Source organism: Musca domestica, unplaced genomic scaffold (assembly GCF_030504385.1).
Source record: "Musca domestica strain aabys unplaced genomic scaffold, Musca_domestica.polishedcontigs.V.1.1 2, whole genome shotgun sequence".
Taxonomy (NCBI): Eukaryota; Metazoa; Arthropoda; class Insecta; order Diptera; family Muscidae; genus Musca; species Musca domestica.
Genome location: NW_026712249.1, coordinates 2,043,187 through 2,056,253, shown reverse-complemented (window position 1 = coordinate 2,056,253; position 13,067 = coordinate 2,043,187). Strand labels below are relative to the sequence as shown.

Sequence of the window (13,067 nt, the reverse complement as noted above, 5' to 3'; positions counted from 1 at the left end):
TTATGGTGTTTGATTTTGTTGCAGTTTTTTTATTCCACCCTGTATAAGCAAAATATTTTTTTCTTAACTATACTTATGAAAAGCTTCACCTAAAATCTAAAGTTTGAAAGATGTAAATTTAAAAATTAACCCCAATTCGTTTATTACCTAATTTAATAACCCTATGAATTCCTATTGCTGTCACATCATTTTATCGTAGTTCTCAGCTAATATCTAAGGTATGCCTAGTTGTATAACTTCAGATAACAATTACTAATTATTTAAAGAACAACGAAAACTTGACATGGCTCGGTGGTACGTCACATTTTAAATATTCACCGCACGTTAATCACTAATGGCTTTTAAACCAAAAAAAACTGTCAAAATAATATTTTTATGACAAATCCCCTGCTTAATCATTAACATAATACAAAGATATGCTAATTAGGTTTTTTAGCGTTTTTTGGTTGCTATTGGAGAAAGAAGTAATATTTAATATTATACTATTAAATAATTGCTTATGTTATACGATAGTATAAAAAATTAAGCAATTTAAATTTAAATTCTAAACTTGTTGAGATAAACATAAATAGTAAATTACTCTTATTATTAAATAATATATTTTTTTTTTTGTATAGTTATTGTTGACCTTTGATCAATATATTTTCTTCTGGTTTTTCGTTTGGCTCGAGGTCAGAATTAAAAAAAAAAAACAGACGAATTTGTTTTTTTATATATTAATTTATTTGTCCGATATTTCGACTATCTTCGATAGTCATCATCAGGGATTTGAATTGGATTTTAACTCTTCTGTTTTTAAGTTCTGTGATGCAGCTTTTCCATCCTTTCCTTTTTACTCGAATTTTCCAACGAAAAACCAAAAAATTAAATAATATTTTAAACCAGATATATCTCACTAAAACCTTAATTGCTTAATATTTTAATCCAATATCTAAGTTATTAGGCTTCTCTTTTAAAAATATATATATATTTTTTTGTTTTGAATTCATGCAGATTTCAACTACGCATTACAAGAGTATAGGAGAGAGGTTGGGGTCAGTATATCGAATATTCATACGATTAAAAACAATATTTACGCACAGGAGTACAACATTCGTTTACAAAACTACAATCGAAAGTTTTTGTTCTGTTTTGTTCTCTAGTTACATATAAATATACAGATACAAGGCATGCACAGATTTTTTCTTTTTGGACAAAAAAAAAAGATTGAAGACTAATTCTGGGATTTTTAGATTGGATTTTTTGATATCTTATTAAGGAAAAAGAAATTAGAATGAGTGAAGAAGTCAGGGGGGAAAGGAAGAAAACAACAACAATAATAGCAAGTTGATTTGTGGCAATTTCATGTCATGGCACTCTCATTGTTTGCAACAATTTTACAGAGAATCATTGCAATCACCATCTTTTTATTGTAATTTTAATTTTTTTTTAATTGATTGCCAGAAATAACTTTTTGTTCTTTTGTTTAAAAAAAGGTGTACTAGAGGATCTAATAATTACGGGTACATATATAACGACATAAATACAACAAATTCTATATAAAAACTACCATTATATGTAATATAAAAAATATATATATTTGTTTTGGGGCAAAGTTATTAAACAAATTAATGGGATATAAAAAGGAATTTTAAAAATAATATTTATTTCTCAAAATATTATCAACAAAACCCCAAATAAACATATTTAAGTTTAAATATATATATCATACTATAGGATTTAGGATATAGGAAAATATACTTAAAATGGAAATGCAAATAGCTTACCTTGCCAATACCAACTTCCAGGAGCACCGATGTACAAGCGATCGCCACTCTGAAAAAAAAATTGAAAAGAAGAGAAACTCATATATTTATGTATGTACATACACATGTGTGTTTAAATAAAAACAGGAGGTGAGATATTTTTTGATTTCATGATTTGCAATTTTTTTTTTTTTTTTGGCCAACCACATTTGAATACAATGACAAAATCAATAGCATGAAACCAACCACATCGATGAGGTGTTAATGGCTGTGGTATTCTATGGTCTCGTGCAAACTGTTTTTTTCTTCGTATTCTGAACACGTTAAAAAGATCTGTTATTGTTTGTTTCTTTCGAGTTCTGCCGAAGAAACGTGTCAAAGTTGTCTGTCTTTCTTTCTTTCGGCTATTGATTTGTATGCGTGAGTGTGGTTGTTTTGATTTGCTTTATTTTGTAAAAATTTCTTAGAAATTAAATGGGAAAAAGTCGTGTTGACTGAAATACTTACGGCTGTGGCTGCAGCACTAAAACCAGCTTGACAATAGCCCTGACGATGATAGCCCCAATTATCTGAAAAAAGAGAAATAAAAATTATATCAAGGCATTAAAAATAATCCATTGAATGGTATAATAATATTTGTAGAATAACTTTGATTTCTGTTGGATAACCATTTTGATGTCATATACATTTTTATACCCTCCACCATAGTATGGGGGGTATATAAAGTTTATCATTCCGTTTGTAACACATGGAAATATACATTTTAGAACCTACATAAGCATGAAATTCTATGCCGATTTAGCGATATCAGTCTGTTTGTGGAAATCACCCTAGCTTCCGAAAAAAAAGAAGTACGTTTATAAAATTTTTCTCAAATGTATATTATGTCAGCAGGACTTTTGGTATTGAGAATGGGTCATGTAAGTCCACGTTTTGGTATAGTCCCATATAATGGTATCTCCCTATTTTCGGTATTTTGGTGATTTAAGCGACATTATTCACCGCAAATGTTTCAAATTTGGTGTTCGTAATGGATATTTCAACCTATTACAGAATTTTTTTTTTGAAAATTTCCAAATTCGTTCCACATGGTGGAGGGTATTCAAAGTTCGGTCCGTCCGAACTTCGTTTATTAAAAAAAAAAAAAACAGTAAGGAAATGTCAAAAGTCGGGCGGGGCCGAATATATGATCTCCTACTTATTAGGGCTCCCGTAACTAATAATTGGGATTGGGGATTTATGTGAAGTAGATCGTACAAACTATGAACCTTATTCGGATGCCTATTATGGCTTTAGAGTAGTCGAAATTTGGAAACTATATCCAACCCTGAATCTATTTTCAATAAATTTGCATTGTATATAGGGCATGATATGATTTCAATAAGAATTATATTAAAAAAACATTCATTCGAGCAATAGCTACACCGGAACAAGTTCAGCAAACGGGGAAATAACTAACTAACGGGGAAATTAATTCAAACCCATGAGTTGTTGACGTAGATGTAAGGTTTTAATCAGTCCTATATTTTGGCAACCGTGGCCCAGTGAGTAGTGGGGTAAAGTCAGAAGATTGGATGGATTCAATTTCACCACTGATAAAACAAAAAGTGGATTATTGTAAAATGGATCATTGGCCTCAAGATTTCCAAATTCATCTTTAAACCTTTAGTGGATATTACTTTTTGTGTGTATGCTACCCTAGTTACAAAGGTTCTTTTCAAATGAGGCTTTGCATCGGATCCAGCTACAATTGGATCTCTGTTCCATACTTTCTACAATAATATCGGAAATATTTCTCTTGAAACTTTGATTTCTAGGGACTTGACGGAATTTGCATTTGTATGCGTGCCATCAGCAAAACAATGTAAACTTTAATAACTATTTCCATGGAATGTCTGGCCATCGTCGAAGAAGTATTCCCTGCCATTGTCTCCTCGCTGTTGCCGTCAATGTTTGCCTCTTGAACTGCTGTCCTGTGTGTGTGTGTGATTTGAATCTCTGTTTATGGTCACTTCCTGAACGAAAACAAAAACAATTCTGCATTCCTGATTGAAAAGTAATTTGTTAATCATTCCTTTTGCGTTGCTGCTGCTGCCGATTTCTTTTTTTTGCACAAAACCATAAAAGGATAATTGTTCTCTGCGGAATTAAAACATTTAAAGGAATACCGAACAAATATGTACTCACACACAAACGTACACACAAACATGCTTAGGTTTAGAAGCCATAGGAAGACAACGGAGTGAAGAAAACATTTCGGTGGGAACGAATTTGGAGTGCCCTTCAAACGTACTTTTGTACTTTTCAGAAATGGATTTTTTAAATTTATCCAGACCTCCAGAAACACAAGATCACCTAGAATTCCGAGCAAGGCGAAAGTCCCAAAAAGGATTTGTACCTCCATTGCCATTTTTATGGCAAATACCCTGAGGTGTTACAGATGTCATGACCAAACCAAAGACACATCCCCGGCCTACCATGCAGAGTGCAGCAAGCACATGTTCCATTCTGCACATGGACAAAAAAGGCTTCGAATAAAATACAATTGCCATCCATGGCAAAGACGAAGATGTCGAACTTTCAAAGCCCTTCTCAGCAAAGTGTGTGCAAAAACACAGGCGAACACAACGTACCGCCGGCCGCAACACTGCGGAGCGATCGTGCGCCAGATCAAATTAAACGATAACAATTTGTCTCCGAAGTGTTTCAATTTGAACATTCAACATGGATGGAATGGTTTGGCCGGAGGCAGGCGAGATTGAGATTGCGATTACTATGGCAAAGGAAAGCCCGCCGCAAATGTGTCACACCACAACAACCGAACGCTGAAGGTTGACTTGTGAGCTACTAGCTACTGCTTGCCTCCATTGTGGCATTGTCGCAGAAAAAAGCCAGCTCTTTTGGAATTACACAGCAATACAAAGGACAAGCCAAGCGACGGGAATGTCAAGACTTGCCGTCCCACCGTTCCTGGATGTGAAGTTCTTGCTTGAGTTTGGCGGAAGAAAGCTAAAACCAAAACACAGAGCGGTGTCCAGGCAGGCAAGCGCACTGAATGGCTCCTGCTTACCTTGTGAACTGTTGTGGCTGAGTGACGTTGTCTCTTGTCTGCTTGGCAAGCATTTGAGTAGTTGGTAATTCTCATAATAAAATCGCCCCCGTATAGAATTTCAATTAGTTGTAACATTGCGTTTTTCTTTTCTTTTTTTATTTATTCTCTCAACCTGAAAAAGTACCTGATGGATGGATGGACGGATAGATGGTTGATTGTTTGGGATAGCTGTATGGCTGGACAGACTGAAAGCAATGGTTTGACCATTGGATTGTTCGGAAGAGACATTGTATGTTAGTGTGTATGTATGTATGTTTGTACAAACAATTGTTTGCTGATTTCTTTCAGCATGGAACTTAGGGGTTGGGGGGAGGGGGGTATGGTAGCAAAAAAGGTTCATGTCACATGAGCACTTGTAATTTCTGAAATATTTAATGCGTTAACTTGGTATTTATTGCTTTGAGCAATGTCGGAATGCTTGGAGGGCTTCTTCGCCATCGTCGTCGACTTTAATTTACAGAAAAAGCGATTAATCGTTTTGGGGTTCGAGTCGCAGTGCAGCGACAACGTTTTGATGGACAACCTAGTGTGAATCGAATCGATTTTTTACCGACGTTTAATTGTTGGCTAATGTCGCACAATGGGATTTATTAGAATGTGTTTGGTTTTTTGGTGACGGGGGGATTCTGTGGACCAGATGTGATCGGCAGATATATTAATAGTGTCATGGGGGAAAAGATGATTTGTTATGCTGTGTACACAATGATTCAAGGGAGGGTTGAATGGATACGGGATTTGTAGCAATAAGGATATACATTCCGTGCGGACACGATTAAGCGTCCCAACGAGAAAAATGTAGGGTCCACCTAATATCCATTTTGTCTTTTAATGGCAGCGTGAGAGTAAACTTTATCCAAATGGGAACCTTATCGAAAAGTTTTTCAGTAAAATATGGGAAAAACAAAATTTGACTCCGTCTCCTTGTCTACATCGATACGAGTCGGGTATATACGGCAGTCCAATTTTGTTTTTAACTAGCAACAAAGTTAGATGAAATCATCCTAGTTGGAACAACAACAATTTCATATGGGGTAAGTCAATATTTCCCACCGTTTTTTTATACCCTCCACCATAGTATGAAGGGTATATTAAGCTTGTCATTCCGTTTGTAACAACTTTCGAACGAAATGAAGTATGAATGAAGAATGTCTGCAGGATTTTTGATATTGAAAATTGGCCACGTAGGTCCACGTTTTGGTATAGGCCCCATATAACGATACCTCTCGATATTCCATGTTTTGATGATTTTAGCGACATTATTCGCCGGAATTGTTTCAAATTTGGTATTTGAAGTTTGTAGTGGATATTACAGCCTATGACAGAACATTGTCTGTGCAGATCCACGTCTTCGTATAGCCCCCATAAAATGGTACCTCCCGATATTCGGTATTTTGATGATATTAGCTACATTATACACCGATTTTTTTATTTAAGTTTCGAATTTGAATATTTTAACGGTTTATGACAATGTCTGCAGGACTTTTGGTATTACATGTAAATCCACATTTTGGTATAGTCCCCATATAATGGTACCTCCCTTCTTTCGGTATTTTAATCGACATTTTTCATCGTAAATGTTTCGCATTTGGTATATGAAGTTCGTAGTGGATAGTACAGCCTAAGACAGAAAATTGTCTGTGCAGGCCCACGTCTTCGTATAGCCCCCATATAACGGTACCTCCATATATTCGGTATTTTCATAATTTTAGCTACATTATTCACGGATTTTTTCAAGTTTCGCATTTGAATATTCTAATGGCTTATGACAAAATATGCCTATGCAGGTCCACGTCGTCGTATAGACCCTAATATAACGGCTACATTCGGTATTTTTAAGATTTTAACGAATTTTATTTTTTTGACATTTGCCAAAATCGTTCCAAATGGTGGAGGGTATTCAAAGATCGGCCCGGCCGAGGCTTTTTTACTTGTTATTAATAATCTCAATTTTTTTTTCTTAATTTTGATTCCTGAATCTTTTATATTGGTTTACTTGATTGGAATCGGGGGTCAAAAAGATCTTACAATATCAAAGTGACCTCTCACCTACTTAAAACACTTTCCATTCACGTGTGAAATCGTATGATTCTTATAATTTTCCATGCAATTCTATTCGATTTCATGTTTTTTATTTCAATTCTTTGCCATGGGGGTAGCAATGTTTATATCTTCACTCAATTCCAATTTTTCTTCTTTGAATTTTATTATTTTCAAGTGTCCAACAGATGGCATTTTCCTTTGTGAACTCTCGCAACAGCCGAACCGGCGAACGAACAGTAGTTGTCTGGGTCGTTTAATGTTTCTTCCCCCTTTCGTAAACAAAATTGAAAACTCACTGAAAAATGATCCGCTATTTTTAGGAAGCTATTTTTAATTTTCTTTTTCTCGCGGATGCTACTATTCACCGGTGCCGTGCCGCTGTAAAAACGAGGCCCGCAAAGGAAATTGACTGCTGTTTCCACACAACATCAACATTTATGGCAGAAGACAAGGGGCATGCCCATTAACATACGACGACGCTTCCTATGAGCCGCTCTGATGGTTGTCTGCACATCATTCAGTCAGCCGTTCGGTTGGATACATTGGAAATCACTTCGAATTTTACGATTTGAGAAATTCAATTTTAGTGTTTTTTAAGGATTCACAGCGGCACAAAGTATTTGTTTCACATGAAATCCGATACATTTTCGTCGGTGATACGATACGCAACGAAGCCTCAATTTTAATAAGATCGAACACACATGCGTACTCACTTCGTTCCTCATGGGGTGACAGACCATCATCAGTATGCTTGTTTTTTTTTTTTTTTTGATTTTACAATTATTTAAATTTATTCATTATTTAAAAAACAAAACTTCATTAGGGTGAATCGGAAAAGTTCGCTCTACTTACTTGTACGACAGGGTGAGACTTCATTGAAATAGGTAAAGTTCCTGGTTGTAAAGCATGTACCAATGGGATCCCAACGCAGATTCTTCTTGGGCGTTATTGTGTGGAAAACGTAGCGGGGAGCACAAGCCTGTAAAATAAAACCAAAAAGAAGTTAAATTGCAAATCAGAAGCTGTGGAAACTTGCAGTTCGGCATAAATATTATTTTATTATGTAGATGAGCGGGGAAACAAAGTCAATAAAAGTCCACAGCAATAAAATGTTTTGAGAATTCTATATAAAAGCCATAACCATAATAATAATCATAAACATCAGTATCATCGTCATCATCGTGATGATATCAAGCGAGGCCATTATGCAGGAAACAAAGGATCTGCAACGATTCATGGAGAGGGCGACAGACAGCTTGTTGATGGTCACATCACTGCAGCAGCCACACATGTGCGTGTCTGTGTGTTTGAAACATGACCAGGCCTTACTAGGATAAACTTAAAATAACTCCACCCGACCGACTGTCCGAATGTCTTGTCTTCACAAACATCACAAATACCTGCCTACACTGCACTGTCGATGAAGGCAAACAACCTGCTGCTGTTGCTGCTGCTGCTGCTCCCAACCAAATATGGCCAACCAAAAGCATTGATCATTTGCTTCACTCATTCCATGCTGTCGTCATCTTTTGTTGGTGACTTGTCCCAAGGAAGGCGAACAAAAAATAAATAAATCCTTCTCAAGTTGAATCATAAAACAATTACCTTTACAAATTTATACGAAATCTTTTATCTTCAATTGAAGTCGAATAGTTGGAGCTGGAGATGGAGATGGCCAGCCAAGTCCAAACAACAATCACTGGCCAAAAAAAAAAAAAAAAAAAAAAAAAAAAAAAAAACTCAAAACAAAGCAGTAGACAATGGAATTTTTCTTTAAAACTGTTTGAATTTCAAATGTCTGTTGGGTTCCAGTGCCGTCCAGCCCAGCAGTGAACTCACTCAGTACTGATCTATAGAAAAGTTTTGTCATACTTCGTCTTCTTCTTCTTCTCCTTTTCGTTAGTTGCAAAGTAAATAAGTTATTCGTCTTGTCCATTTTCTGGGATGATTGTCTTTTTTTCGAATTTTTTTTTTGTTTGGAATGGATTAGGAAATAGGAATTTCAAACCAAGTGAATTTTTCGATTTTGATGTTAGCTTGAAAAAAAAAAAATTGGAGATTTTAGCATTGGCAAAAAGATTTCAATTTTCATAGTTGAAATGTAGATGTGTACAATTCTCTCAAGATAAGAGAAATCCTGCTTCCTGCTTAGAAATCCCAATGCAGAGTTTTTAGTAATTTCGTTATTAATTAGCAGTAGGTACAAACACGTTATGAGCTGTGATTACCCAATGCTATTCCAATACTTTAGGCCAAAATGATCAAAATGCCGTTTATGGGAATGTACCGTTATATAGGGGCTATAGAACCCGTGGACCTATACACAGGAAATACAAGGTGAGATAAAAAAAAGTGCAACAAAGCCATAATTTTTACATTTTTCTTTTAAATGTTTTGGTTTTGAATGAAAGCAACAAATGTCGGAAATAGCATCAAATTTTAGAATAAATTTAGATTTGTTCGAATTGGTCACCTTTGGCACGAAACCGTCACACGCTGCCCGAATGTTGCTTTGCGGTATTTTGGCCAATTCCAGCTAAGCGTTTGCTTGAGGTGATCGACACTTTGCTATATTTTAGTGCCAACCTTGCTTTCCAAAATATTCCAGACACAATAGAGCAATGGATTGGTATCCGGAGATTTTGGTGGCCATTGTGCGCTGGAAATGAATCGAGAAACCTCATTTTGTAACCATTCTTGGGTGGCGCGTGCTGAGTGCGATGGTGCTGGAATGTCCTGCGGCCAAAATGTTTGCGTGCCCAAGGCTTTAATACACCCTCCAGAATATTTTCGCGATAATATTCGACATTTATTCTGATGCCACTGTCTGTCCACACCATCACCATGGCCGCGCTTGAGTTCTGATGGCCAACCGAAGGTGGACATTCTCAGCTGACCCCTTTGGCAAGTAAACACGATAATTTTGTTTGTTTACAAACTGCTGGACATCGAATGTTTTCTCATCGGAGAAGACCAAATTCGGCAGTTCACCACCTTTGGCCAAGCAAAGCAACTCTTTAGCTCTTTTGAGTCTATTTTCTTTCTGTTGTGGTGCAAGTTCTTGCACTTTTTGGTATTTGAATGGTTTTACCCCGAGCTCAAACAATGAACTGGAAAAATTTTAACAGCTGTCGGACGAGTGGCTTGGAAATGACAGCATTCTGAAGTTGGTTGCAGTTTTTATATACTCTGGTTGGTTTAAAATTATTATTTCGATGAGTTACAAACATCCATAATATGTAGGTGGAGGGTATAAAAAGAAACTTTTTGGAAGTTGGCTATGATGTCGTAATTCTGATATGTACACTCTCACATTGCAATTAAGCCTGACTTCCAAAAAACGAAACTCAGTTCAATATTAGGTTATTTAAAAAATTTCCCCTGTCTGGAAGAATTATATCATCTATCTCCATAGCAAATCTCTATCCCCAACAATGAACAACATAATTTATTCGCAAATAAATTCGTACTTTCGTAGAGAAGCAGCAGCAGCAACAACAACAACAACAGTAAAACGAACACATAATGCTCTAACCAAAAACAGTTTGGAATCTGAAATCTTTGAAAACAGAAATCCTTCAGTGATTTTATTGCAATGCATTGAAGATTTGGCGAATTTTTTCCCTCCCTATTTTGGTGAACTGCCGTCATTCGTTTCCTTGCTGCTGTTGTTGGTGGATAGTTGGTTCGTTGGTTGGTCTTCCTCACCGCACCTTAGACGGTCATGTTGACCATTTTTGGTAAATAATCGTTGTATTTTGTTGTCGATTGTTGGTACAAAAACATAAACATCATCAACATAATAACAAAACAACAATAACAAGACAAAACTAAAACGACAAATCATATACAAAATTCAAAGTAAAAAAAAAGAAAAAAATAAAACGGAAAAAATTAGCAACAGAACACTGCTGAATATTCAAATAGGAATTGGGTGAAAAACTTTCAATGTTGTGTTATTCTGTGAAATCCGTTTTGAGAAAATACGAATACAAATTTGTTTTAGTGAAGTTCAGATTCAGTACCGCATTTAGCATTGATCTCTTTTTTTTTTTTAAATCCAAACATACTAATTTTGCACATTGCGAGCCTTATGTACACTACGTTTAAAGTTCACCGAAAATGGTAAACCTAGTAAATTTAAAATATCAATTTCATAACATATATGTCAAATAAATCCTGATACGGAAAGTTACTAGGAGTGAAAGGAAGTGATGGTAAATACAATGGAACTGCTCCCATTTGTAGACATACGGAATGGATTGTAGACATACATCTAATCTGAACCATTATTATACATGTGTCATCAAAGGCCACCAAGAACCCTCATGGTCAAGAAGTAAAAATAACGCAACATTGATTCATCTCAAGGACGTGCGAATTCCACTGAGTTTATCAAAAACATGAGTAGTGTATTCCATTCTTGAGCGTTCATGTCTATGTTTTACATTATGGTTAAGAGATATTGCATTGACTACACGAAGATGCCAAAGAAACTACTGCCACAATAAATACATTCTTTTATTCATATGTTGTATGAATGTTTGTATGTACATTAGGGGTACACATTTTTCGTTCAACCTTAGTTTGCTTACATTGCTCCTTTCAAAATTGGTTGTAACCGAGAGGCTCCGATCTATTTATGTTTAACTTATGTTATTTTTGTCTGAAAGGCGCCAAAAGCATTGGAAGCATATGCTTCCGAAAGGCTCTCTCGAAATCGAGTAGAGAGTAGTACCATACACAAATAAAGGTATAGACCAGAGGGCTGCAACAAGTATGCAAAAATTCAAGCATACTCGGTTTCTTACATGATTTTTGTTGATGCAGTCGTTCAGTTTGATCCGAATGAAATGGCCGTTTTCGCTTCTGATCGAATCGAACGCTCAGTTTGAATCACTTCACTCACAATCAAACATGAGCGTTCGAGACGGTTTGATGTGTTGATCGAACACATGAATGTAAATGAGCAATCACAACCGTGATTGTCTTCTTTGAATCGAGTTCGCTCAGCGTCATTGTTTATTCAACCATTTAATCAAGTTGGGACAGTTTATTTTGGCTTTTTTAATATTTGAAATGGAAGAATATTGTCATAGTGCGACCGAAATTGTTGCAAGTAGAAACTACACAGGTGTAGGTAAACGAAAAGGTCAAAGTTTGTGAAAAATCTTGACCAATATTGTAAAATAAAAAAAATATTTAAACATTTTTAGTTTTCTAAATACCAATGATGTGTTTCTTTATTAAAAAATTTATTTTTTTTTTTTTTTCAAATAAGTTACTCAAGTCTAGCATACCCAAAAACCCAAATAAAATGAAAAATTGTATGCTTATTAAATATAATTTGTACCAATTTCTTTAATGGGGACATCTTTTAGTTATGAAATCCTTAGTAAAATTACAATCATGATTTCGCTCAAATTCGAACATTTGTGTTTTAATCAAATCACTCAGACTCATCATAGATGATCGACCCGTTATGAACAATTCAACATAAGTTCGTAAACAAATAACTCATGTGAGTTGTTTGATTGCGATCACAAAACTTCGATCAATACATGTTTGATCACAACTTTTTCGTTTGGCTTGAGTAACTCGAATGAACTCGTTGCATCTGACCGACTGATTGAGTTTGATTGTATTTCCACTGTGTGTGATCAAGCCTACTCAATCATACTCATTGCAGCCCTCTGGTATAGACTAAAAAGTTTTAAATTTTTCCCTTCCAGGAAGATATCACTATTGTTGATCTTGGGCCAGTCGATTCACTCAGGGCTAGTGAAGTCACTCGACTTCGAAAACAATTTATTCCGCTATTTAAGTTCTATATTTTTATATTTCACGACATATTTGGATAATGTAAAAGTAAACAGAGTCGATGTTTCGTTTTTAATGGATAAACTCTCTTATTCGATATCACTCGATTAAGAACGAATGTTTTGCTCGATTCTACTCTTGCCGAGTGCTGAAGAGCATTGCCCCTTTTTTATTTATTTTTTTTTTTTTTTTCAACTCAAATTTACCAATCAGCAAACATAATATTTTTTTTTTCAACTTGATTTCACTCTGACTCAATTTCGATTCCCTCTCTAATTTTCTAAAAGAAGTAATTCGCGAACGCTCCCACATAAAACAAAAGCGTGGAGATACAACTTTATATTAAAATC

The 13,067-nt window shown here is 35.4% G+C and overlaps 1 protein-coding gene across 7 annotated transcripts in view; it reads right to left on the bottom strand.

Annotated features, from left to right (window-relative positions):
- Positions 1 to 13,067, bottom strand: part of LOC101896703 (integrin alpha-PS2) — a 67,832-nt gene that overhangs the window by 9,759 nt on the left and 45,006 nt on the right. For all 7 annotated transcript variants that reach the window (XM_020036572.2, XM_005183006.4, XM_059121617.1 and 4 more), the window contains exons 5-7: positions 7,750 to 7,876; positions 2,253 to 2,314; positions 1,767 to 1,815 (exon numbers count right to left, since the gene is read on the bottom strand). In XM_020036572.2, the coding sequence (XP_019892131.2) occupies positions 1,767 to 1,815; positions 2,253 to 2,314; positions 7,750 to 7,876 (238 nt within the window). The remainder of the gene's footprint in view (positions 1 to 1,766; positions 1,816 to 2,252; positions 2,315 to 7,749; positions 7,877 to 13,067) is intronic.